Source organism: Manis pentadactyla, chromosome 15 (genome assembly GCF_030020395.1).
Source record: "Manis pentadactyla isolate mManPen7 chromosome 15, mManPen7.hap1, whole genome shotgun sequence".
In the NCBI taxonomy this organism is placed as follows: Eukaryota; Metazoa; Chordata; class Mammalia; order Pholidota; family Manidae; genus Manis; species Manis pentadactyla.
This window is the reverse complement of record NC_080033.1, coordinates 34,963,855-34,987,834: the sequence shown is the minus strand read 5'-3', so window position 1 is coordinate 34,987,834 and position 23,980 is coordinate 34,963,855. Positions and strand designations below refer to the sequence as shown.

The following is a 23,980-nucleotide window of genomic DNA, read 5'->3' as shown; positions in this document are numbered from 1 at the left end:
GCACCATGAAAACTGCTCCTCTAGATTTTAATGTTTATTTGCACCTTCTATTAGGATCAGCTTTTACAGTGAGAAACTTTGGTGTCTCTTTTCTTCATTTAGTTAATTCTGGGTAAGAAATTTTCCTGGGAAGTACAGTCTGAGGCTACTGATTGCACCATGTCTTTCTCTTTCACAATGGAAGCTTTAAATCTGCTCTTTTCATTAGATATCGGAGGAAATGAGTTAAACTTCTGGTAAATATTATATTGGTTGGATGGCCAGAGGAGGGAGTCTTTCCTGACGAGTCAGTTTAAAAATGTGGGTGCTGAGTATTACACAGGAGTCCCTGCCTCAAGTATGGAATTACAACACAGTGGAGTGGTTATGTGTGAGGGCTTTGAAGTCAAACTACTGGGGGTGAATCATGACCTTGATTTGGGATAAGTTACTTAACTGCTGTAGACTTTACCTCATCTGTAAAATAGGGTTAATAATACAGCATATTGCCTCAAAGGGGTATTGTGGGAATTAAATGAGATGATATATACATGGTTAGAGTAGGGCCTGGTATATGATAAAGCCTTTATAAATGTTTGCTTCTACTCTTACTATTATGATGATGATTATTATTGGGGCCTGGTAGGAAGATAAGTGTGGACTGTGGGAACTGGAGGCCACAGCTCTCTCCAGAGACGGCACCATCTGTCAGCTCTCTCTTATTGATAACTATCAGGGAGTATCAAATCTGGTAATTTTTAAGAGAAGCCAGAAGTCCACATATTTAGTTGAAATCTCTCCATTAAAAGAAATGTCAGTGGCTGATCCATCTTTATTTTATTTTATTTTATTTTTTTGTTTTTTTTTTCATTTTGTTATCTTGAATCTACAGTTTCATGCTGAACATTATGTTTCCTAGACTCCCCCTTCACTAAGTCCCCCCCACAAACCCCATTACAGTCACTGTCCATCAGCATAGTAAAATGCTATAGAATCCTTACTTGTCTTCTCTGTGTTGCACAGCACTCCCCATGCCCCCCCCACACATTATACATGCTAATCGTAAGGCCCCCTTTCTTTTTCCCCACCCTTATCCCTACCTTCCCACCTATCCTCCCCAGTCCCTTTCCCTTTGGTAACTGTTAGTCCATTCTTGGGTTCTGTGATTCTGCTGCTGTTTGGTTCCTTCAGTTTTTCTGTGTTCTTATACTCCACATATGAGTGAAATCATTTGGTACTTGTCTTTCTCCACCTGGCTTATTTCACTGAGCCTAATACCCTCTAGCTCCATCCATGTTGTTGCAAATGGTAGGATTTGTTTTCTTCTTATGGCTGAATAATATTCAATTGTGTATATGTACTACATCTTCTTTATCAATTCATCTACTGATGGACACTTAGGTTGCTTCCATTTCTTGGCTATTGTAAAGAGTGCTGTGATAAACATAGGGGTGCATCTGTCTTTTTCTAACTGGGCTGCTGCATTCTTAGGATAAATTCCTAGAAGTGGAGTTTCTGGGTCAATAGGTATTTCTTTTGAGCTTTTTGAGGAGCCTCCATACTACTTTCCACAATGGTTGAACTAATTCACATTCCCAGGAGCAGTGTAGGAGGGTTCCTTTCTCCACAACCTCGCCAACATTTGTTGTTGTTTGTCTTTTGGATGGTAGTAATCCTTACTGGTGTGAAGTGGTATCTCATTGTGGTTTTAATTTTCATTTCTTTGATGACTATCGGTGTGGAGCATCTTTTCATGTGTCCATTGGCCATCTGAATTTCTTCTTTGCAGAACTGTCTGTTCAGCTCCTCTGCCCATTTTTTAATTGTCTTATTTGCTTTATCTTTGTTGAGGTGCATGTGCTCTTTATATATTTTGGATGTTAACCCTTCATCGGATCTGTCATTTATGAATATATTCTCCCATACTGTAGGATACCTTTTTGTTCTATTGATGGTGTCTTTTGCTGTACAGAAGCTTTTCAGCTTGATATAGTCCCACTTGTTCATTTTTGCTTTTGTTTCCCTTGCCCGGGGAGATATGTTCATGAAGAAGTTGCTCATGTTTATGTCCAAGAGATTTTTGCCTGTGTTTTTTTCTAAGAGTTTTATGGTTTCATGACTTACATTCAGGTCTTTGATCCATTTCAAATTTACTTTTATGTATGGGGTTAGACAGTGATCCAGTTTCATTCTCTTACATGTAGCTGTCCAGTTTTGCCAGCACCATCTGTTGAAGAGACTGTCATTTCCCCATTGTATTTCCATGGCTCCTTTATCATATATTAATTGACCATATATGTTTGGGTTAAGGTCTGGAGTCTCTATTCTGTTCCACTGATCTGTGGCTTTTTTCTTGTGCCAGTACCAAATTGTCTTGATTACTGTGACTTTGTAGTAGAGCTTTAAGTTGGGGAGGGAGATCCCCCCCACTTTATTCTTCCTTCTCAGGATTGCTTTGGCTATTTGGGGTCTTTGGTGTTTCCATATGAATTTTTGAACTATTTGTTCCAGTTCATTGAAGAATCCTGTTGGTAATTTGATAGGGATTGCATCAAATCTGTATATTGCTTTGGGCAGGATTGCCATTTTGATGACATGAATTCTTCGTAGCTGAGAACATGGGATAAGTTTCCATTTGTTAGTGACCTCTTTAATTTCTCTTCAGAGTGTCTTATAGTTTTCATGGTATAGGTCTTTCACTTCCTTGGTTAGGTTTATTCCTAAGTATTTTATTCTTTTTGATCCAATTGTGAATGGAATTGTTTTCATGATTTCTCTTTCTATTAGTTCATTGTTACTGTATAGGAAAGCCACAAATTTCTGTGTGTTAATTTTGTATCCTGCAACTTTGCTGTATTCCGATATCAGTTCTAGTAGTTTGGAGTGGAGTCTTTAGGGTTTTTATGTACAATATCATGTCATCTGCAAATAGTGAAACTTTAACTTCTTCTTTGCCAATTTGGATCCTTTTATTTCTTTGTTTTGTCTAATTGCCATGGCTAGGACCTCCAGTACTATGTTGAATAACAGTGGGGAGAGTGGGCATCCCTGTCTTGTACCCGATCTCAGAGGAAAAGCTTTCACCTTCTCTCTCTTCAGTATGATGTTGGCTGTGGGTTTATCATATATGGCCTTTATTATGTTGAGGTACTTGCCCTCTGTACCCATTTTGTTGAGAGTTTTGGCTGATCCATTTTTAAAGAACATTGTGTAGCTCAAACAAAGCAGGCCTATGTTTTTTTTTTTTTTGTTATCATTAATGTACAATTACTTAAACAACATTATGGTTACTAGACTCCCCTATTATCAAGTCACCGCCACATACCCCATTACAGTCACTGTCCATCAGCATAGTAAGATGCTATGGAATCATTACTTGTCTTCTGTGAATATGCTGCCTTTCCTGTGTACCCACCTGCTACATTAGGTGTGCTAATCCTAATGCCCCATTTTCCCCCTTATCCCTCCCTTCCCACCCATCCTCCCCAGTCTGTTTCCCTTGGTAACTGTTAGTCCATTCTTGGGTTCTGTGAGTCTGCTGCTGTTTTGTTCCTTCAGTTTTTGCTTTGTTCTTATACTCCACATATGACTGAAATCATTTGATACTTGTCTTTCTCCACCTGCCTTATTTTACTGAACATAATACCCTCTAGCTCCATCCATGTTGTTGCAAATGGTAGGATTTGTTTTCTTATGGCTGAATAATATTCCATTGTATATATGTATCACATCTTTATCCATTCATGCACTGATCCACTGATGGACATGTAGGTTGCTTCCATTTCTTGGCTATTGTAAATAGTGCTGCCATAAACATAGGGGTACATCTGTCTTTTTGAAACTGGGCTCCTGCATTCTTAGGGTAAATTCCTAGGAGTGGACAGGTCTATGTTTTATAACAAAGTTAGAACTGGGAAATCAAGAAAAACTTTCATAGGGTAAAAGCTACAGGTCTGTCTCTTCATGCAGCTCCCCACTGCCTGCTGTTACTCAAAGATGATCACTTCCTCCCTGTAACACCGATGCAGAGTGAAATAAGAGGGTGGCGCTTGGGTTATAATAGGCTGATGGTCCAACAGGTTGGGGCTTTTCAGAGAGGAAGAGAGGTGGCACAGTGGAATCCTGTCACTCTCCAGTGAAAGGGCTGCTGAGAGCCTTCTTTGATCAGAGTTCTGTGCCAGCTGAGATGTTATGAGAAGTATGCACACATAAAGCAGAGTCACAGCCACCTAGAGCTTATAGTCTGGAGAAAATTGAAGAACCTGAAAGATAAATTCTGAGGCCGTTTGGGATAAGTGTTAAATGGATTATCAGACAAGTGCTTATTGGAGTTCAGAGGAGGAAGAAATAACCTCGGACTGTGTTATGTGAACAGTATTCTCCAGGTCAAGGGGTCATTTAGCCATGATTTTGAAAGGCTTCGTTTGGCAAAAGTGACTAAAGAGATGTTGGTCAAAGAAAACCACACAAATCAGGGTTTTGAATTCAGATGCCTCTACAGGCCTGACAGGGCATATAAATGAGAGGGTGGGTGGGTGTGAGAGAACAGGGAGTGAGGACTGTGGCAAACTGACGGGGGCATGCTCTGTCTAAAGTAGCTACAGCTTCTTAGCTCCAGCCAGTTGTTACTTTGCAGGAATGTGGACTCAGTGTTGACAGATGCTCAGATTTTTTCCCCCAGAATTTTAAATACAAGTTGGGAGCCTTACTTAACGTAGAATCTCTTAATCTGTAGTGTCCAATTTGGTAGGCACTAGCCACTTGTAGCTATATAAATTTAAACTGAATTAAAATAAAATAGTCAGTTGCACCCACTGCATTTCTAGGTGTTCCTTAGCTCTGTGGCTCGTGGCTGTCATTAGTGCGGATTTAGAACATTTCTGTAAGTACAGAAAGTTCTTCCGGAGAGTAATACGCTATCCAAAAGAACTCAGACAGATTTTTCAATTTGATAACTAGTAGAAAATATTTAAATTTACTGCAGGCTAAACAAAACATCTTTGTAGACCAGTAAACATTCAGATTTTCCCCTCCTTCCAAACAATGCCACAGTAAACATTATTTATCTAGTGTGGACTTACTGCTGCAGTGTAGAACCATATGGCAGGTTACCCCCCCAAAAGGTAGCATTTCACAGACTTCTTTCTCTTCCTACCCCCACCAGTAATGGAGTGATGACCCTGTTTTAAAAGAAAAAAATTGAAATTGCATTGGATCGCCAGTGTTGACTTATTGTTTTTTAAACAATTAATGCAAAAATGTTGATGAAACAGGCTTACGTCATACATAAGCTAGAGCTTAACAGTTCTTGTGTCATACAGTTCTCTCTGCTATAATGTCAGCATGCACTTAAACACAAGCCAAGCAACCGAGCCTATGTAATTCAAAATACAAACATGCTATTTTGTTGAAGTTTAGCTGTCTCCTTGAAACAACTACTTTCCCAACTGCCACACTGAGCCCTTCTGCATTTAGCAGACCCTGTGATGTCTCGATTTCTTCCATCCTTTCTCAGTTTGAACTACAGTAAAACCTCCATTTGTACCAGGATGCCTGTTGGCTTTTAATTGAACCAAAGACATTACAATGAGCTAAATCCACCTCTGGCTTCTTCTCATTAGCCTGCGGCAGTAAAAATAGTCCTTGTTTGCCTTAGTGCCATTGTAATCATACCCTAGGCATCAAAACCAAATGGTAGTACTTGGTTATAGAGTGTTAATCCAATCATATAGATACACTGATTATTTTTCTTTTAGTTAATTCTTAATATGAAAACACATAAAATTCTTGGAAAGAGTATCTGGACACTTGGGTATGTCTACAAGGATCCAGGGCACCACAGACCCTGCCCCACAGGGACATGGAAGGTGCTGACACTTGATGAATTGAATTTGTGTGATGACAGAACCCAAGTAAATTTAATATCGGCTGAGGGGGGCTTGCTTTACTATGTGGAAAAGCATGGCCTTTGGACTTTGGGCTTGCTTGCCCGAGGTTGTAACCAGACCGATGTGTTCTATGGACTTTGGGAGTATGCTGGAAAGCAGGTGATTCAAGCGTTGGGGGATTCCAGAGACTGTCTCCCTCCCTGGCCCCACCCAGAACCTCTTGTGTTTTCTAGTTTAAAGGGTACACAATGTGGTCTGCCGTTTATTCCATAAGGCATCAGTGTTGTGTGGTGGATAAGCACACAAGCTCTAAAGTCAAATTATCTGGGTTTAAAATCTGGTTCAACTACTTGTTAAGTACATGACATTGGACAGATTGCTTGTCCTCTCGGAGTCCCTTTCCTTCCCTGTAAAATGGAAGTAATAATAGAACCAGCCTCTGGGTAGTGAGGAGTGAGTGAATGAATGCATGTAAAGCACTTGGTGTAATCCATGAGAAGGAGAAAATGCTTAACATCTTATTTTACAAAATACTACTTTATATTTTATCAGCTTGTTTTATTACTGGGAGATGAATAAAGCTGGGTTCTTTGCTCCTCGGAGGACTGAAAACAGCTTCCAGCAGCCCTGTAAAAGAAACTTAAGAATTGGCATTGTAATCATTTTGCCTCTGAATATAAACTAATGCAGTTCACACCCTTTTCTCTGCAGTTTAGAAACCTAGGAAGTTCTGAGAATGCCAGGGTGTCTCCAATCTCCTTTGGTGGCCAAACCTGAATTCACATGTTGCTCTTTGCAGTCTATTTATTCCACTTTACTCTGAGTCATCCTAGGTGTTATGATTTGGTCACCAGGTGCTGTCCTGGACCCCCTGGGGATTATTTAAAACACGGTGTGTGCATTATGCACCTTTCTAAATCCCCCATGTTGTGAATTCTGAAACTCAGTCAGGTCCCAGAACTGTGGTCCAGGTCTGTGGACCTGTATTCAACTTTGAATTTGAGCTCCCTCGGTGGGCTACACGCGCAGACACACAGGGAGATGCACAATGTGAAATGCAGGTGTTGAGGGCACAGCGGTTCTGTTACATCTCAACACAAAAAGTTTTTAAACAGTATGCACTGATATAGCCTGGGAGTCCAGGCCCAACTCCTGTTATCCTAGCGTCCACCAGATTTGTTATCAGTGAGTCAGTACGTTTATTAAGTGTTTAGGTGTGGATAGAAGTATTCATAAAAGCCAAAATTGAAACAATCCAGATGCCCATCAATAGACTAATAGAAGCAGAAAATGTGGTCTATACAGACAATGCAATGTTTCCTGGTCATAAAAAGGATGAAGTAATGGTAGGTAAATGCTGTGAAATGTGGATTAAGCCAGAAAAATGCCATGCTTACTGGTAAAAGAAGCCAGACATAAAAGGCCACATCTTGTTTGATTCCTTCTGTATGAAATGGATGACCCTGTGAATGGACCGTCCTTTGTTTGCATGTGTTGTAACTTTTTGTTGAGAAACTGGACATGTTGAACATTCCAACGTGGGGACTCTGGGAGTCAGATTTTCCCTCTACCCCAGGGCTGCTTGTTGCTCTTCCTCTGTGGACTGTTCTTTGTCAAATGCTGTCAGTGAAGACTCTTTCCATTATTATTTTTTTATTTTTTATGAAGGTATTATTGATATACACTCTTATGAAGGTTTCACATGAAAAAACGATGTGGTTACTACATTCACCCATATTATCAAGTCCCCCCCACACCCCATTGCAGTCACTGTCCATCAGTGTAATAAGATGCTGCAGAGTCACTGTTTGCCTTCTCTGTGCTACACTGTTTTCCCGTGATCCCCACACCATGTGTACTAAACATAATACCCCTCAATCCCCTTCTCCCTCCCTCCCCAACCCTCCCCTTTGGTAACATCTAGTCCCTTCTTGGAGTCTGTGAGTCTGCTGCTATTTTGTTCCTTCAGTTTTGCTTCATGTTATATTCCACAAATGAGGGAAATCATTTGGCACTTGTCTTTCCTGCCTGGTTTATTTCACTGAGCATAATGTCCTCCAGCTCCATCCATGTTGTTGGAAATGGTAGGATTTGTTTCTTTTAGCTGAATAGTATTCCATTGTGTATATGTATCACATCTTCTTAATCCATTCATCTGCTGGTGGACACTTAGGTTGCTTCCATATCTTGGCCATTGTAAAAAGTGCTATGATAAACGTAGGGGTGCATATCTCTTTTTGAATCTGAGAAGTTGTATTTTTTGGGTAAATTCTAAGGAGTGGGATTCCCAGGTCAAATGGTATTTCTATTTTTAGTTTTTTGAGGAACCTCAGTATTGCTTCCACACTGCTTGAACTAGTTTACATTCCCACCAGCAGTGTAGGAGGGTTCCACTTTCTCCACATTCTTGCCAGCATTTGTTGTTCCTAGTCTTTTCTATGTTGGCCACCCTAACTAGTGTGAGGTGATATGTCATTGTGGTTTTACTTTGCATTTCCCCGATAATTAGCAATATGGAACATCTTTTCATGTGTCTTTTGGCCATCTGAATTTCTTCTTTGGTGAAGTGTCTGTTCATATCCTCTGCCCATTTTTTAATCAGGTTATTTGTGTTTTGGGTGTTGAGGCGTGTGAGTTCTTTATATATTTTGGATGTTAACCCATTGTCGGATATGTCATTTACAAATATATGCCCCCATACTGTAGGATGTCTTTTTGTTCTGCTGATGGTGTCCTTTGCTGTACAGAAGCTTTTTAGCATGATGTAGTCCCATGTATTCATTTTTTATTTTGTTTTCCTTGACCAAGGAGATGTGTTCAGGAAAAAGTTGCTCATGTTTATATTCAAGAGATTTTTGCCTATGTTTTCTTCTAAGAGTTTTATGGTTTCATTACTTACATTCAGGTCTTTGATCCATTTTGAGTTTCCTTTTGTGTATGGGGTTAGATAATAATAAGTTTCATTCTCTTGCATGTAGCTGTCCAGTTTTGCCAACACCAGTTGTTAGAGGCTGTCATTTCCCTATTGTATATCCATGGCTCCTTTATCGTATATTAATTGTTCATATATCCTTGAGTTATATCTGGGCTCTCTAGTCTGTTTCACTGGTCTATGGATCTGTTCTTGTGCCAGTACCAAATTGTCTCGATTACTGTGGCTTTGTAGTAGAGCTTGAAGTCGGGGAGCATAATCCCCCCAACTTATTCTTTCTTCTCAGGACTGCTTTGGCTATTCAGGATCTTTTGTGGTTCCATATGAATTTTAGAACTACTTGCCCTAGTTGCTTTAATGTTTTCAACAAATGCCAACCCCATGGCTACTCTACTTGCTGTCCTGAGTTCCTGGTTAGGCAAAGTCAAAGCAAGACCTTTGTGTTAGCTTTTCAAGAGCCATCCAGGTCAAGAGAGACATCAGTTCTTTGATTCTTTGAGAACAAGATTGTCTCTGCTCCCTCCTATGCCAGGAGGCCCCAGGTGGAACTGGGGGCTGTCTTCAAATTTTTGTGGAGCTGGGGAGTGGGATGGGGCAAAGGGAAGTTACAGTGTCACAGGCTTCTCCTACCAGGTTTCATTCACCATTTACTTGATAGGAGTTTACTTGGTTACTATAAAGCATTGACTTTTTTCCAGAGTTCTGATAAAGTTTTTCTCAGTGGGGGCACAGGGAGGAAGTTTTTAAATTACGAATTCAATCTTTTTACTTGATACAAGTCTACTCAGGTAGTCTGTGTCCCCTTGAGTCAGTTTGGGTAATTTGTATCTTTCTAGGAATTTGTCCATTTCAATCCAAGTTTCCTAATTTGTTGGCATGTAATTGTTTGTAGTATTCCTTTATCATCCTTTTTGTTTTTGTAGGGTCATCAGTGATGTCCCCTCTTTAATTTCTGATTTTAGAAATTTGAGTCTTTTTTTTTTCCTCTTTTTCTTTTCTTGAGATAAATCCCACTAGTTTAGATGCTACATAGTTTATTCCTTTCCTTTTGGTAGTTACACTTAAGATTCCTTTAGAGTTTATACTTAAAATATAAAATCAATCATTGTCACTTTCTTTTTCCCAAATGATTCAGAAACCTGTGAACTTTTAAGCCTTGACTGAGAAAAGTCTGCATTGCTCCTTAAATACAGATGTTGCTGTGTGTTGAGTTCTGGGCTGGCTCCCACCTTTCCTTTGTCTGCTGATGGTATTATTCCACACCTTCCAGCGTTATTTCTGTTGAGAAGTCTGTCACCAGGCTAGTCATCTTCCCTTTGTAAATCATCTGCTGCTGCTTTTTGGTATCTTTTAGGGTGTCCTCTTTGTCTTTAGTGTTTGGCAGTTCTGCTGCATGTCAGGGAGTGAATTCATTTTTATTTATTCTGCTCTGGCCTTGAAATGATTGGTTGTTATTAACCCCATGTCTTCAAGAATCAGATCTTTAAGCCTGGTGTCATGTGCTTCTGCAGTCCTGGGAGTTCCTCCATTATCTCTTTAGTATTCTGTCCTCCTGTAGTGTCTCCTCTTTCCTCATTTCCCTATTAGACATAGGCCTGAGACTTTTGCATCTGCTTCTCATATTTCCTCAATTTCTCATTCATATTTTCCATGTCTTTATCTCTCTGTGCTGAATTTGGGGGGGAGTTCCTCAGATTGCTCTGCTGATTAATTATTCCTCTTTAGCACTGTTTAATCTGCTCTTTAACCTGCCAGTGAATTTTTATTTAAATACCTTTCATTTCTAGGAATTCCAATTGCTTCTTTGAAAAGATATTTCTTCTTGTCTCATACTGACTTTTTCTTTTCTCGTGCTGGGTTTTCTTTTTTTGTTGTTGTTGTTATCATTAATCTACAATTACATAAACAACATTATGTTTACTAGGGTCCCCCCTTCACCAAGTCTCCCCCACAAACCCCATTACAGTCACTGTCGATCAGCATAGTAAGATGTTGTAGAATCACTACTTGTCTTCTCTGTGTTGCACAGCCCTCCCCATTCCTCCCCCCCACACTATACATGCTAATCGTAATACCCCTTTTCTTTTTCCCCTCCCTTATTCCTCCCTTCCCTCCCATTCTCCCCAGTCCCTTCCCCTTTGGTAACTGTTAGTCCATTCTAGTGTTCTGTGATTCTGCTGCTGTTTTGTTCCTTCAGTTTTTCTTTGTTCTTACACTCCACATATGAGTGAAATCATTTGGTACCTGTCTTTCTCCGCCTGGCTTATTTCACTGAGCATAATACCCTCTAGCTCCATCCATGTTGTTGCAAGTGGTAGGATTTGTTTTCTTCTTATGGCTGAATAATATTCCATTGTGTATGTGTACCACATCTTCTTTATCCATTCATCTACTGATGGACACTTAGGTTGCTTCCATTTCTTGGCTATTGTAAATAGTGCTGCAAAAGCACAGGGGTGCATCTGTCTTTTTCAAACTGGGCTTTGTGCTGGGTTTTCTCATCTTTCATTGTCCTGTTTTTATTTTTATTAATTTTTATTTTTTTATTTTAGTTCTTGGAGTGCTTCTCTAGGCTTGTGTGCAGAATTTCTCTTTCATTTCTTTAGCTGTCCTGTGGATGTCGTGGCTCTTCTGGGGTCCCAGTTCTCCATTTCCTGAGCTCAAGGTCCTGTTCCTTTTTTCCTTATGTCTATTTTGACCCCAGGTGCCAGCCTCCAAGGTAATGTTCTGTAAGAGAAATTTAACATAAGGCATATATAATTTAGAATTTTCTAGGAGCCACATTGAAAAGTAGAGGCAGATAAAATTAATTTTAATAACATTTAACCCACTATATCTAAAGTACCACTACAACATGTAATAATGTAAAACATTACAGATACATTCTTTCTTTTGATTTACATTAAATCTTCTAAATCGACTGTGTATTTTATACTCACAGTGTGTCTCAACTTGGGCCTTCCACAGTTCAAGCGCTTCAGAGCCACATATGCCTTGTGGCTGCCGTATTGGGTGACAGCTCCGAGTCCTGTATCTGAGTCTGATTTTCCCCCTAAGGCAGACCCGAGCTTGTACCTCCTAGTTGTCTTTGAGTTTTTGCATTTTTCCTGGCAACTTGGGGTTTTACCTGTCTCTTGAGCTTGGCTATGTATTAAAAATTATCTTTTGTCATATTTGTATGTGTTCATTGCTGGAGAAGATGGTCGGTTCAGTCCATGAAGTTGCTGGAAATCTTTTAATTTATTCCCAACAACCCCCTTATGATGGAGGTACTCTTAGGCCCAACTTACAGAAGAGAAAATATGCTTCTCGAGCTTAAGTGAATTACCTGTGTTCACATGGCTGTTAAATGGCAGAGAACAGATCCAGATACAGGTCTGTTTGAAGTCCAAGTCCATGCTCTATATTCTCCATGGCCATATCATAATTTTGAATCCTCCTTGTTTGTTTTCAGGAATTAGAAACCATCGAGGGATCTCTCCTCCCCGATCCCTTGCAAGCCTTGCTCGTCTGGAGAGTAGCTCTTGGCCAAGATTTGGCAGCAGAGAGCCATGGACCAGAACAGCGCAGGGGAGGAGGGTGCCCTTCCATCTGAGATACACCTCCCTTCATTTTCTGAGAGTCAAGGACTCAACTGCAGCAATGCCCTCAACCAGGATCTGGGTCCCAGCTCCCGAGACCTGCTCTATGCTGGCCTAAGTGGTTTGGACATGGACCCCAGCCTCCCAGCACCCAATGTGCCCAGCAAGGTGCTGGAGGACAACTTAGATGCTTTCTCCCTGGACTCTGGGGAGGACCGTGACTCCGTGAAGCTGCTGGAGAAGTATGCAGACCCGGAATCTCAGGCTTCTTTACAGGGTGAGGCTGTCCACCTGGGTCCCAGGGCCTGGTGGGCTGTTTGAAATTCCCTGGGCTAGCTACATGTTGATTCTGTGTGGATTGGTTAAGGAAACTTTCCTTTTCTGTGGGTGAATGGGGAAGGACAGTCACCTTTTGGTTTTCTGCTTGGGCATTGTTCCCAATTTGCTAGTCAAGGAAACTGAATACCGATCCTAGGAAATAATGCTGAGAAATTTGGATGTTTGGAGATATCGTAATCTTGTGTGTGGGGTGGGCAGACCTTTGAGTTGGTGAGAGACTTTCCTGCCCATGCCACATCTCAGAGGCTCTTCTCATGTTTGCAGAATGAGCTAGGATCCTGTCCATTTGCTCCTTGGTTGTCTCTTCTTCCTAAGGATCAGTGTCTTCATCTGCAAAGTGGGGGATGATGATAAGCACTCTGCTTTCCCCAGAGTAACAGTAGTCAGAAGCAAAAGAAGAAATGAATGTTAAAGCCCCTCATAGATTCTAAAGCCCTGGACAGTGCGCAGATTTTTATCGATATTGTTAGAGTTAATGCCAGCAGTCCATTGATTTAGTTCTAAGTCTTCTCTTCAGCAAAGAGAGAACTAAGACAGTAATTAGAGACCTTTCTTGTCTCCTTTTGCTTTGCCTTCAGGCTTCCCACACAAGATAAATTCAGTTTTTGTTTTAGCCCTCTTCATGATATCCTTAGGTTAGATGCTTAGGTGGGTTGATCGAGTGAGAGTCACACCACGTGCGTGGAAAGCCACATCTGGAGTGGCCCTGCAAACCAGATATTACTGCTGTTTGGGATAAGCGGCTCACGAAGCCCCCTGAAGACTTGCTAAAATGAAAACCATCTGAGGCCCCCACTCCACGCAAGGTGCAGTGCCCCCGTGTTGAAACAGTGGCTAAATATAAATTCCTAGAATCAGGACATCCGTGGTGCCACCCTGGGCACTGGACAGGCCTGTGGGTACAGTAATTGGGGTTCTCAACCCCATCCACAGAAATTAACATGAAAATGCCAGTGTTAAAACATGTGCACATATCAGGATAAGCAGTGATTCTACAGGATCTTACTACACTGGTGGACAGTGACTGTAATGGGGGTTGTGGGGGGGACTTGGTGAAGGGGGAAGCCCAGTAAACATAATGTTCCTCATGTAATTTTAGATTGATGATACAAAAAAAAAATGCGAGTGCACACATGTGCATTTTGCTGGCCAGAGAAACTGCAGCTTTCACCAGATTTTCATACGGATCCATGCGTCCCACTGAAAAATGTTACAGTCATTAACCTAGTTCAACATTTCCAAATTGATTTTAAATTGCATTTTTTTAACCTTATTAAAAAAATCCACTGAACATTAAGTTTTAACTCTGTTTTTTTAATACTTACATAACTTAAATTCATAAATGCATATACTTAGATTAATTTTAATTTTTAAGTTAGAAAAGTAATGCATTTTTATTTAAGAAAACCTAGAAAATGAAGAAGAGTAACAAGAAAAATCCCCACCCTGGCTTCCACACATAGATTTTTTAAAACATGGGTGAAGTCACTCAGAAAGACATGGTTTTGCAGAAACTAAGTGGACATTTCTATTTGAAAATTTTAAACCTTAGTTTATTTGCTTTCATATATAAAGGTAGAATATTCAGTTATCATTGTAATGATTATTCCATTGTATTGGTTGGCCATATTCTTGCTGGTTAGACTGTTACAGTGTTTCTGTGAACAACTTCTTACATATGTGTTTTCTTTTGGATTAGTTCTTTGAACATATTCCTACCAGTGGGTTTGTCCATGAGAGAATGTACACAGTTTGAGAGTGCTTATAACACTGCCTCCTGGGAAGGTCAAGTGGCTTTCTGGGCCAGTGACTCATTTGCCTCTTTTTTTGAAACAACATTTTGTTTTCTAGTTTAATTAAATTGCTTTAATGAGAATTTTAAAAGTAACTCAGCAAGGCTGGGGACTTGCCCCGGAAGGAGTCCTGTTTTTCCTCATTTAAACTGTTGGAATCATTTGACCACTGGGGACAGTGATTTCTCATATGAAGAGAATGTAGATCAGGCAGGTTAAGTAACAGAAGGCAGTGGCCAGAGGCAGATTGGGACGAGAGACCGGGCCTGGAGGCCCCATCCAGGCTGCTTGCTGCTGGGTCACTCCGCTGGGTCTCAGGCTCAGAGGCTGAGCACTCTGGCTCCTAAAGCTGAGCCCCCTCCACTCCCCACAAGCTGGCCTGTTGGATTCTTGGATCCCACCTCTGCAGAGTTCCAGATAAATGGTGTCATAAAGCTCCTGCCACCACAGCACCCTAGTCTTTAGAAGCCTTCCAGGCCACAACTGTCCTGAGTGTGGCCTCTGACTGGGTGCCGTCCTGCAGCGTGGCCGGGCCAGGGTCCTTACTCTCCTCACTCCCCAGTCTAGGCCTTGTTTTCTCTGTGGCTAAAGGTGCTGGAGGTGGAGAAAGGGTTCCCGGGCCTCTCTTCCTGTGTCTGCTATGGTTCTAAGAGTCGGTGAGTGCTTTAGCCATGCTCTTGGATGTCCCCAGGTGTCTCTAATCTGGGCTTTTTCCTTCTGTTTGTTTAGACCTGAGGCTTGGCAAGCTTCAGGTGCCTACAGAGGCTGACGAAGGAGGCAGGGCCACCTCCGGGAGCACAGGGAAAGAAGAGCAGCATCACACTTCGCCTCAGAAGCTGCTTCGGGATTGCAGCGTCTGCGGGAAGGTGTTCAGCAGCACCAGCTCTCGGAGCAAGCACCACCTCACGCACAGCCAGGAACGGAAACACATTTGTGGAATCTGCAGCAAGGCCTTTAAGCGCCGGGACCACCTGTATGTAGGCGTCTGGTCACCAACGTCTGTGCAGGGGCCTGGGGTGGGGGGACATGTTCCTAGGTCATTCTCATCAACTCCCAGATGAGCCCGACACACCCTGTCGGTGTTGGGTCCCTGTGACCCGTGCTTAGATGAGAACTCCGTGTCTGGGGACAGGTCTGGCACTGCCCTGAAGAGGTCACCCTTCCAAGCCCTCAAAGTCTACCAATGAGAAAATCACTGCCTTGATTTGCAGGTGCGACCTCCTGAGGCAATGTTGTCATAGAGGGAATCGGGTTAACTTTATAGAGAAATATTTGGAGACAGTGGTAGTTGCCTGAGGAGAACCAGCCCTTGTTTATATAAGGAACATGTACCTGGACTCCACAGGGCATGAGAGACTCTTGTCTTTTTTAACTCCTTATTATTATTATTTTTAACTCTTGATTTTAAAAAGAAAGCCCATTAAAAGAGTCTGGAGCAGAATTCCTTTTGTTCTTAATGTCTGGTAAATGATAAGCTTTTCCTGCTAGTGAGGAAGGACAGACAGACTTTCTCAAACCAAGAGACTGGCAAGTGGGAGACAGCAGTCCATTGCTTTTTTGTTGTTGTTTTTATCATTAATCTACAATTACATGACGAACATTGTTTACTAGGCTCCCCCCTCCACCAAGTCCCTCCCACAAACCCCATTACAGTCACTGTCCATCAGCATAGTAAGATGCTGTAGAATCACTACTTGTCTTCTCTGTGCTGTACAACCCTGCCCATGCCCCCCCACATTATACATGCTAATCGTAATGCCCCCTTTCTTCCCCTGCCACCCCCTTATCCCTACCATTTGCAACAACATGGATGGAGCTAGAGTCCATTGCATTTTATATGGTCCTGGCCTTCCCACAGGGCTTTGACTGACCCACCTTCCAGACTCATCCTCTCGCCAAGCCCCCAGGGAAAGGCCGCGATTTGCTTATGTCACAGACCAGTTAACAGGGGAGCTGGAGATTGGGTCTCTCCCACTCTCCTCCGATGGAGGCCGGGGCTGACCTTTGGGGAAGGGCTTTGTCATTTATTAGACACGTCCCGTTTGCAGTATTATTAGGACTGTCCAGACTAGGGCTGCTTGGAGTGCAGAGGGTGATTTTCTTATCTGTTTATAGTTATTAATGCAGATATGAGTATGACATAATCATTGTGCATATTTGTATTCATTTATATTATAGGAGGCACATTTGGCTGTTTTCTAGAAAGTTCTGGTTGCGCATCTGTAAATTGTATTTTTTCCTGTGGGGGTTTTCAGGCAGCTGTCTCCTTATAGGAAGGAATTCTATGGTAGGGGAAGGACTCCTTTGATAAAGGCAGGATCCTCCCAAAATTAGATTTTCCTCAAATGTATTCTGTAAAACATTGGTTCTTAAGGGCGCAAAGAGGGGCTATTTCAAAAAACAGTTCTGTGGGCAACTATGTTTCAGAGACATGGCAAGTTAAATAGATGACCTCTATTTATCTACCTGCTATGTGGCTTTTAAATTTGCTCCCATGAACCTCCAAGAAGCAAATAGTGTTTTGTCAGAACGGACTTGCCAGCTGAGCCGAAGTCCTCAGGGAGCAACTGTGGAGGGCTGGTGTTCCTTGGGAACCCATTCTGGGGAACTCTGGCCTGGCTTCTGGTGATTTTTCTCTCAGATAAGGGGTTTGCTTAACGGTGAGGGAGAGGGGCACCCCTTCCAGATGCTTTGTAGCCGGGGGCTGAGTGCAGGTTCTGAACTGTGGTTCTGAGCTCCACTGCCCCTTGAGAGCACTGTGGGGGGAGTCAGGCTCGGGACCCTGCAGTGGGAGGCTGAGCCCCAGTGACCTCTGACTCCCTTCTCGTGTGTGACTCCAGGACTAGGCACATGCTCACCCACCAGAAGACCAAGCCCTTTGCGTGCATAGAGCAGGGCTGCAGCAAGAGCTACTGTGATGACCGCTCCCTGCGCCAGCACTATGAGGTCCAGCACGGCTTGTGCATCCTGAAGGAGGCCCCCCCCGAGGAAGAAGCCTGTGGGGACTCCTCTCCTGCCCACGAGGTGGCCGGCCAGCCTGCTGCTGATGGCCTGCGGTCCCTGGTGCCTCCAGAAGCCAGGTCCCCGGGCCCCCTTTTGCCCAACCGAGAACCCCTGTGCTCTGTTGTAAGCAGCATGGTCCACCAGCAGATCTCTTCTTCTGGCCCAGTCCTGGCCGGGCCCTCAGATGACGGGGAAGGGAAAAACACAGCCTGTCCCTCCCCACCCTCACTGGGGCCCTACACCTGCACCCCAGCGGCCCCAGGGACCCTGGGCACTGATGTTCCCGAGGAGTGTCATCCCCTGTGGAAGGAGCTCGCCACTGGGTTCACAGCCATTCAGTCCAGGGTAGCCGAGGATGGTGGTCCACACCCAGCTGAGTTGGAGCAGCCACCCCAGCAACCGCCCACCCTGGAGAGCTGGCAGGAGGCTGGGCCTTTGGTGGACCTCCCACAGGACTCAAAGTCCAAGCTGACGATATCCAACAGGATCCAGGTACCTGACTTTATGCTGTGAGATGAGAGTCTCACTCATCACTTGTTTCCGAATTTGAGTTGTCCAGGCATTTTACTTAGTGCCCGTGTGTCCTCAGAGCCAGTTTTACAGAGGGGAAGTGAAGGTTCAGAGAGATCGTGGCCCCGCACCAACCTCCCCCACAGAAAAGCCAGGATGAAGGCTTTGCAAAGTCGCTGGGACACCCTGTGTCACCTTTCCTCACTGAGTTTTTTCTGCTTGCTTTCCTCTTGCCCTTCTCTTCCTTCTGGATTTGCCCCTCAAATTCTCCAGAGGATATAAAGGTAGAGTTCCTTCCCCCTCAGTATTCCTGCATGAGATGCCATCTCTGGCTGTGGAGCAGGGGTGCCCACATGTGTCAGCACTTGTGCAGCATTAGCCTGGTTCCTTCCCAGGTGGTCGCTACGAGGACCTGGGTGCCAAGCGGTCAGCCGCTTCTCTTTGAGACACGCTGAGGTCGAGCACCCAAAAGCTGCATCCTTTTTTTTTTTTAAACAGGTTTAATATTCGTGTGCCATCTAACCATTTTAAATCACACCATCTGGTGACTTTTAGTATATTCAAGAAGGTTGTGCACCATTACCGCTTTTTCCAGAACATTTTCATCACCCCAGAAATTAACCCCATACCCTTAGTTGTCCCCCCAGGTCTCCCTATAACCTCCCAGCCCCTGGCACCATGAATCTACCTCTGTCTCTATGGATTTGCCTGCTCTGGACATCTCATATAATTGAAATCATACACTGTGGCCTTTCATGTCTGCCTTCTTCCACTCAGCATAATGTTTTCAAAGTTCATGTTGTAGCATATGCCAGGCTTCGCTCCTTTTTATGGCTGAGTAATACTCCATTGTGTGGATACATCACATTTTGTTTATTCATCGGTTGATCGCCATTTGGGTTGTTTCCACTTCGCCATCGTGAATAGTGCTTCTGTGAGCATTTGTACAAGTTTTTGTGGGGACATACATTTTCATTTCTCTCGGAAATTACCTAGGAGTGGAATTATTAGTTCATGGGGTAGCTCTGTGTTTAACCATCTGAGAAGCTGCCAGGCTTTTCCAAAGCAGTTGCGCCATTTCACATCCCCATCCTCGGGGGATGAGGGCCTCGATTTCTCCACAGCCTCATCAGCATTTGCTATTGTCCAATTTTTTTTTTAACCATAGCCATTCTAGTGGATGTGAGGTGCTACCTCATCATGGTCTGACTCACGAGGCTCTAACGGCTGGTGGTGCTGGGCATCTTTTCATGTGCTTATCGGCCATTCATGTCTTCGGTTTGGTGTCTGTTCATATCCTTTGCGCATTTTTGAACTGGGTTGTTTGAGTTTTGTTGAGCTGTAAGAGTTCTTTACGTATTGTACATACAAGGCCCTTTTGAGATGTATAATGTGTAAAGACTTTCTCCCATTCTGTGGGATCTTACTTTCTTGATGGTGTCCCTTGATGCAGAGAAGTTTTAAGTTTTGATAAGTCCAGTTTGTTCTCTTTCTGTGTCATCCAAGAAAGCATTGCCTAATCCAAGGTCACGGAGTCACACCTGTGTTTTCTTCTTGGCACTTTGTAATTTTAGTCCTTGCATATGCCTCATTTTTGATATGTTGGCTCAAATGTATTTTCATCTTCAGGATGGAAATACCTACCGGCTCCCCTATCCAGTGAAGGAGGAGAGCATGGCAGCAGGCAGATGGTAAGTTCAGAAGCCCCTCCCTGCCGGGCCTGGGGGCTCAACCCCTCGGGAGTCCTCTGAGGGCTTTTATGTGCTGGCCTTGGGCGAGTGAGCTCTGGATGCTTCAGCCCTGAAGAGGTACATGCCACGCCATGAAGGAGTGTGTTATCGTCTTCATTTCTGGGGATTCATCGAGAGTTGTCACTGGATCAGACTTAAAAGCAAAAAAAGAAAAAAACGGGTGGAGTCCCCTTCTCCCATTCTTCCCTCCTGCCGTGTCTGTCCATAGCAACTAGCAAAATGGAGGCCCTGCAGACTGGGCAGAGCCAAGGAGCACGTATGTCTGCAAGAATTGCATCCAGATGTTTTATACAGAGAAAGGGCTAACCAGCCATATTTGTTTTCACAGTGACAAGTGGCTGTCGCCTCGAAGGAAGCAGGACCAACAGGTGAAGGTGCGCGTGCAGTAGGTTCTGTGTTCGCAGGGCGCTCACAGGCTTTGGGGAGGGAGTCAGTGGCTGGGTGTCATTGTCTCAGGATGGAGGCGTCCTCCTGGGGAAGCCTGGGCAGGGACCAGCAGTCAGGCTGCGCTGCTCTGGCGGGCAGGCCGGCGCTTGAGCCTGGAGCATCCCCTCTGCCGCCTGCCTATGGTTCCTCGTAGGCTGCCATCTCTTCTCTGTCGGTGTTTGGGTGTCTGGCATGGAGTTTTTCAAGCCTCTGAGACAGGCGCTGAGTCTGGAGGTGGAGGCACAGAGCCCCCCAGGAGCCTGGAAACCCTCGACGGCATGAGCACTGCTCCTCTGGGGATGCCTGCGTCGGAGCCTGTGGGCGCAGTGAGCCAGCCCCCGGGAAGCACAGCCAAGGTGGGTACTTGTCTGTCCCACTTCCTTCCCACTGCTCCCTGCACAACCTGCCAGTGGAAGCCATGGGCAGAGCCCAAACCAAGCGCCACAAAAAATCTCTCCAGAACAGCTTGACTTGCGCGTTCATTCCTCCACCTTCCATGCCGGCCCTGTTGGGGCAGTGCTGAGGACACCATGGTAACAGGGACAGCCCCAGCCTTTCGTCCTGGGCCTGCCAGTCCAGATGAGTAGATGGACCCATTCCAGACAGTGAGGACTTAGACTGGGCTGGGCTGGGAGGGGGAGCAGAGGGACTGAGGGGACCCCAGAGACCCCGCCTGAGGAGGTCAAGGAGGACTTTCTGGAGGGGGTCAGAGCTGAGACTAGAGGATGAGGAGCAGTAAGACTGGTAGAAAGAGGGGAGATTGTGTGGAGGTGGGTAAGAGATGTAAGTTCATGGGATCAGCCATTGCAGCCTGGCCTGGAGGTTCCCACCTGGAGAAGCCCCCTCCAGGCCGGGCGAGAGGGTTCATAGATCCCCTTGTCCATATCATGGAGCTGTGGTCATTTTTCATCTTGTGGTGCTGTTGCACTGCATCTCCGGCCCCATCTCTAAGTGCCAGTCATTTTAACAAGTTGACGCTGGCCTCATACATCTCCGAATCCCTTTGTATCAGCGCCTCTCCTTGGGGGGGTGGGCACATGAGGAAGCTTCCCGCATCATATATCCATGCCGAGAGTCTGGGGTCTGGCTCAGGCGTGGTGGCCCCGCTCGGCTCCCTTGTTGAGGCTGGCTCGGACAGGGGTGTTGGGTGTTACATTTCCCTCTGGCTCCATGGGCAGTGCCCTTGCCTATACACGCGCCCCCTTAAAGACTGAACTATGCACATGTGGCCTCAAGTCACCCCCTGTGGCTTTGAATTCTCTTCTGCAGGGACAGGCCGGAGACAGGAGAGTAGCCAGCCCAGAAAGCAGAGAAAGTGCCTGCGGCCCAAGGCATCATTCCTGCCTCCCGCTCCTTATGCCTTTGGGGAGCCGGGCCCTGAAGGAGGCCACCAGAGCTGCCTGTGGTCTCCGGTGCTCCTGGTGGACCACTCCCTGCAGGGATTGTTCCAGTGGTCTCCCAATATGCCGCCCTTGGTGCTGAGCCCCATCCGGGAGGGGTCTGGGCTGTATTTAAACACTGTTCCATGTCCACTCAGGATGATTCTGACAAAGTCATCTGCAGCAAGCTTGGTGAGTGAAGCTCAGGCCTGTCATCTCTGACCATCACATGGCAGGCCTGCTATGGGCCAGATGCAACTCGACATGTAGCATTTGATCCAGGGGTTCTCTCTGGCCTTTGGCTGTGTCCGGCCTGGGGGTCCCATGGCTGCTCAGAGGTATCCCAGGACGATGTGGAACCAGCAGCCTTCTAGGTGCTGAGAATTTTACAGGCAGAAGGAAAATATGGAGGCCATTTAGCCTGACCACCCTTCTGTCTCTCCTCTTGAATAATTTTGTTAGCAGCTTTATTGGTACATAATTCACATACCATATGAATCACCCATTTAAAATACAGTGTTTTTTAGTAAATTCATAGACTTGTGCATCCATCGCACCATGTAATTTTAGAGCAATTTCATCACCCCAGAAGCAGCACTGTACATTTGCAGTCACACACACCCCACAACCCCCATCTCCCCAGCCCTGGGCAACCACTGATCATCTCTAATCATCATGGATGCACCTACTCTGGACATTGCATGTAATTGGAATCATACAGTATGTGACATTTGGCATCTAGTTTGTTCATTTAGCAGAATGTTTTCAAAGTTCATCCATGTTACAGCATATACAGTGCTTCAATCCTTTTTATGGCTGAATAATATTCCATTGTGTGGATACGCAAAATTTAACCATTTATACCTGATGAGTATTTGGGCTGTTTCCATCTTTTAATTATCATGAAAATGCTGTTATGAACATTCACATACAAGTTTTTGTTGGACAAAGGCCTAGGAGTGGAATTGCTGGGTCATAGGGTAACTGTGTTTAATGGTTTAATGCCAGACTGTTTTCCAAAATGGCTGAGCCATGTTAATAAATTTCGATGCACATTGCATGCAAGTTCCAATTTTCCACATCCTTGTCAGTGATTCTTTATAAATTATAACTCTCCTAATGGGCATAAAATATCTTATTGTGGTTTTGATGTACATTTCTCCTATGGTCATGATGTTGATATCTTCTGATGTGCTTATTGTCCATTTGTGTATTTTCTCAGAAGAAATGTCTATTTAGATCCTTTGCCCCTTTTTAAAATTGAGTTATTATCTTTGTATTACTGAGTTGTAAGAGCTCCTTACATATTGTGGATGCAAGCCCCTTATTAGATAACATGATTTGGAAATTCTCTCCTGTTTCATGTCTTATCTTTTCATTTTATTTATGGTATTTGTGGTACAAGAGTTTTTATTTTTTGTCACTTGTGCTTTTGGTGTTGTATCTGCAGTTTTGCCTGACTAAAAGTCACAATTTGTTTTCTTAAGTCAGTTAAGAAAAGAGAAGAAATATGCAATTATGATGACTTTTACTCCTTTCTCTTCAAAGAGTTTTAAATTTTTAACTCTTAAATTTAGGTCTTTGATTGATTTTAAGTTAACTTTTATATATTATGTGAGGTTGGAGTCCAGATTCATTCCTTTGCGTGTGGATATCAGTTGTTCCAGCACCGTTTGTTAAAGAGATTATTCTTCCCCCTATTGAGCTGGTGTGGCACCTTTGTGGAAAATCAACTGACCATAGTGATTTTAGATTTTTCTTATTTTTTAATACAGACAGTTACAACGATAAGTTCCCTCAGAGCATTGCTTTAGCCACATTCCATAAGTTTTAGTATGTTATATTCTTCTTTCCATTTATCTCAAAGTATTCCCTAATTTCTCTTTTGATTTCTTCTTAAATACACTGATTATTGAGGAGTGTGTTGTTTTATTTCCACATATTTGTAAATTTTCCAAATTGTCTCCTTTTATTGATTTATAATGTAATTGTATTGTAGTCAGAGAACATGCTTTGTATTAAGTTGTTCCTTTTAAATGTATTGAGACATGTTTTATGGCTAGAATATGTTCTGTCTTGAAGAATATCCCATGTATGCATAAGAATATATTCTACGGATGTTGGGTGGAATGCACCAAAAATGTTTCTATGTCTTGTTTTATTCTGTGTGGTTGTCCTATCCATTACTGCAAGTACTGAAATCTCCAACTATTGTTTTGAATTGTTTATTTCATACTCAATTGTGTCAGTTTCTGCTTCATGTATTTTTGGACTATGTTTTTAGGTGCATATATGCTTATAATTGTCATATCTTCCTGATGGTGTGATCGTTTTTTCCATGAAGTGACTACAATGTTCTTTATCATCATTGCAATAATTTTATCATTATCTCTAGTTTT

General features: G+C 43.6%; 1 protein-coding gene across 1 annotated transcript in view; it reads left to right on the top strand.

Moving 5' to 3' along the window:
- Window positions 1-23,980, top strand: part of LOC118935884 (zinc finger protein 541-like) — a 42,958-nt gene that overhangs the window by 2,631 nt on the left and 16,347 nt on the right. The window contains exons 3-9 of the mRNA XM_057492866.1: window positions 12,254-12,657; window positions 15,242-15,485; window positions 17,353-18,007; window positions 19,655-19,716; window positions 20,105-20,161; window positions 20,357-20,562; window positions 21,472-21,700. Of these exons, the coding sequence (XP_057348849.1) occupies window positions 12,351-12,657; window positions 15,242-15,485; window positions 17,353-18,007; window positions 19,655-19,716; window positions 20,105-20,161; window positions 20,357-20,562; window positions 21,472-21,700 (1,760 nt within the window). The 5' untranslated portion in view covers window positions 12,254-12,350. The remainder of the gene's footprint in view (window positions 1-12,253; window positions 12,658-15,241; window positions 15,486-17,352; window positions 18,008-19,654; window positions 19,717-20,104; window positions 20,162-20,356; window positions 20,563-21,471; window positions 21,701-23,980) is intronic.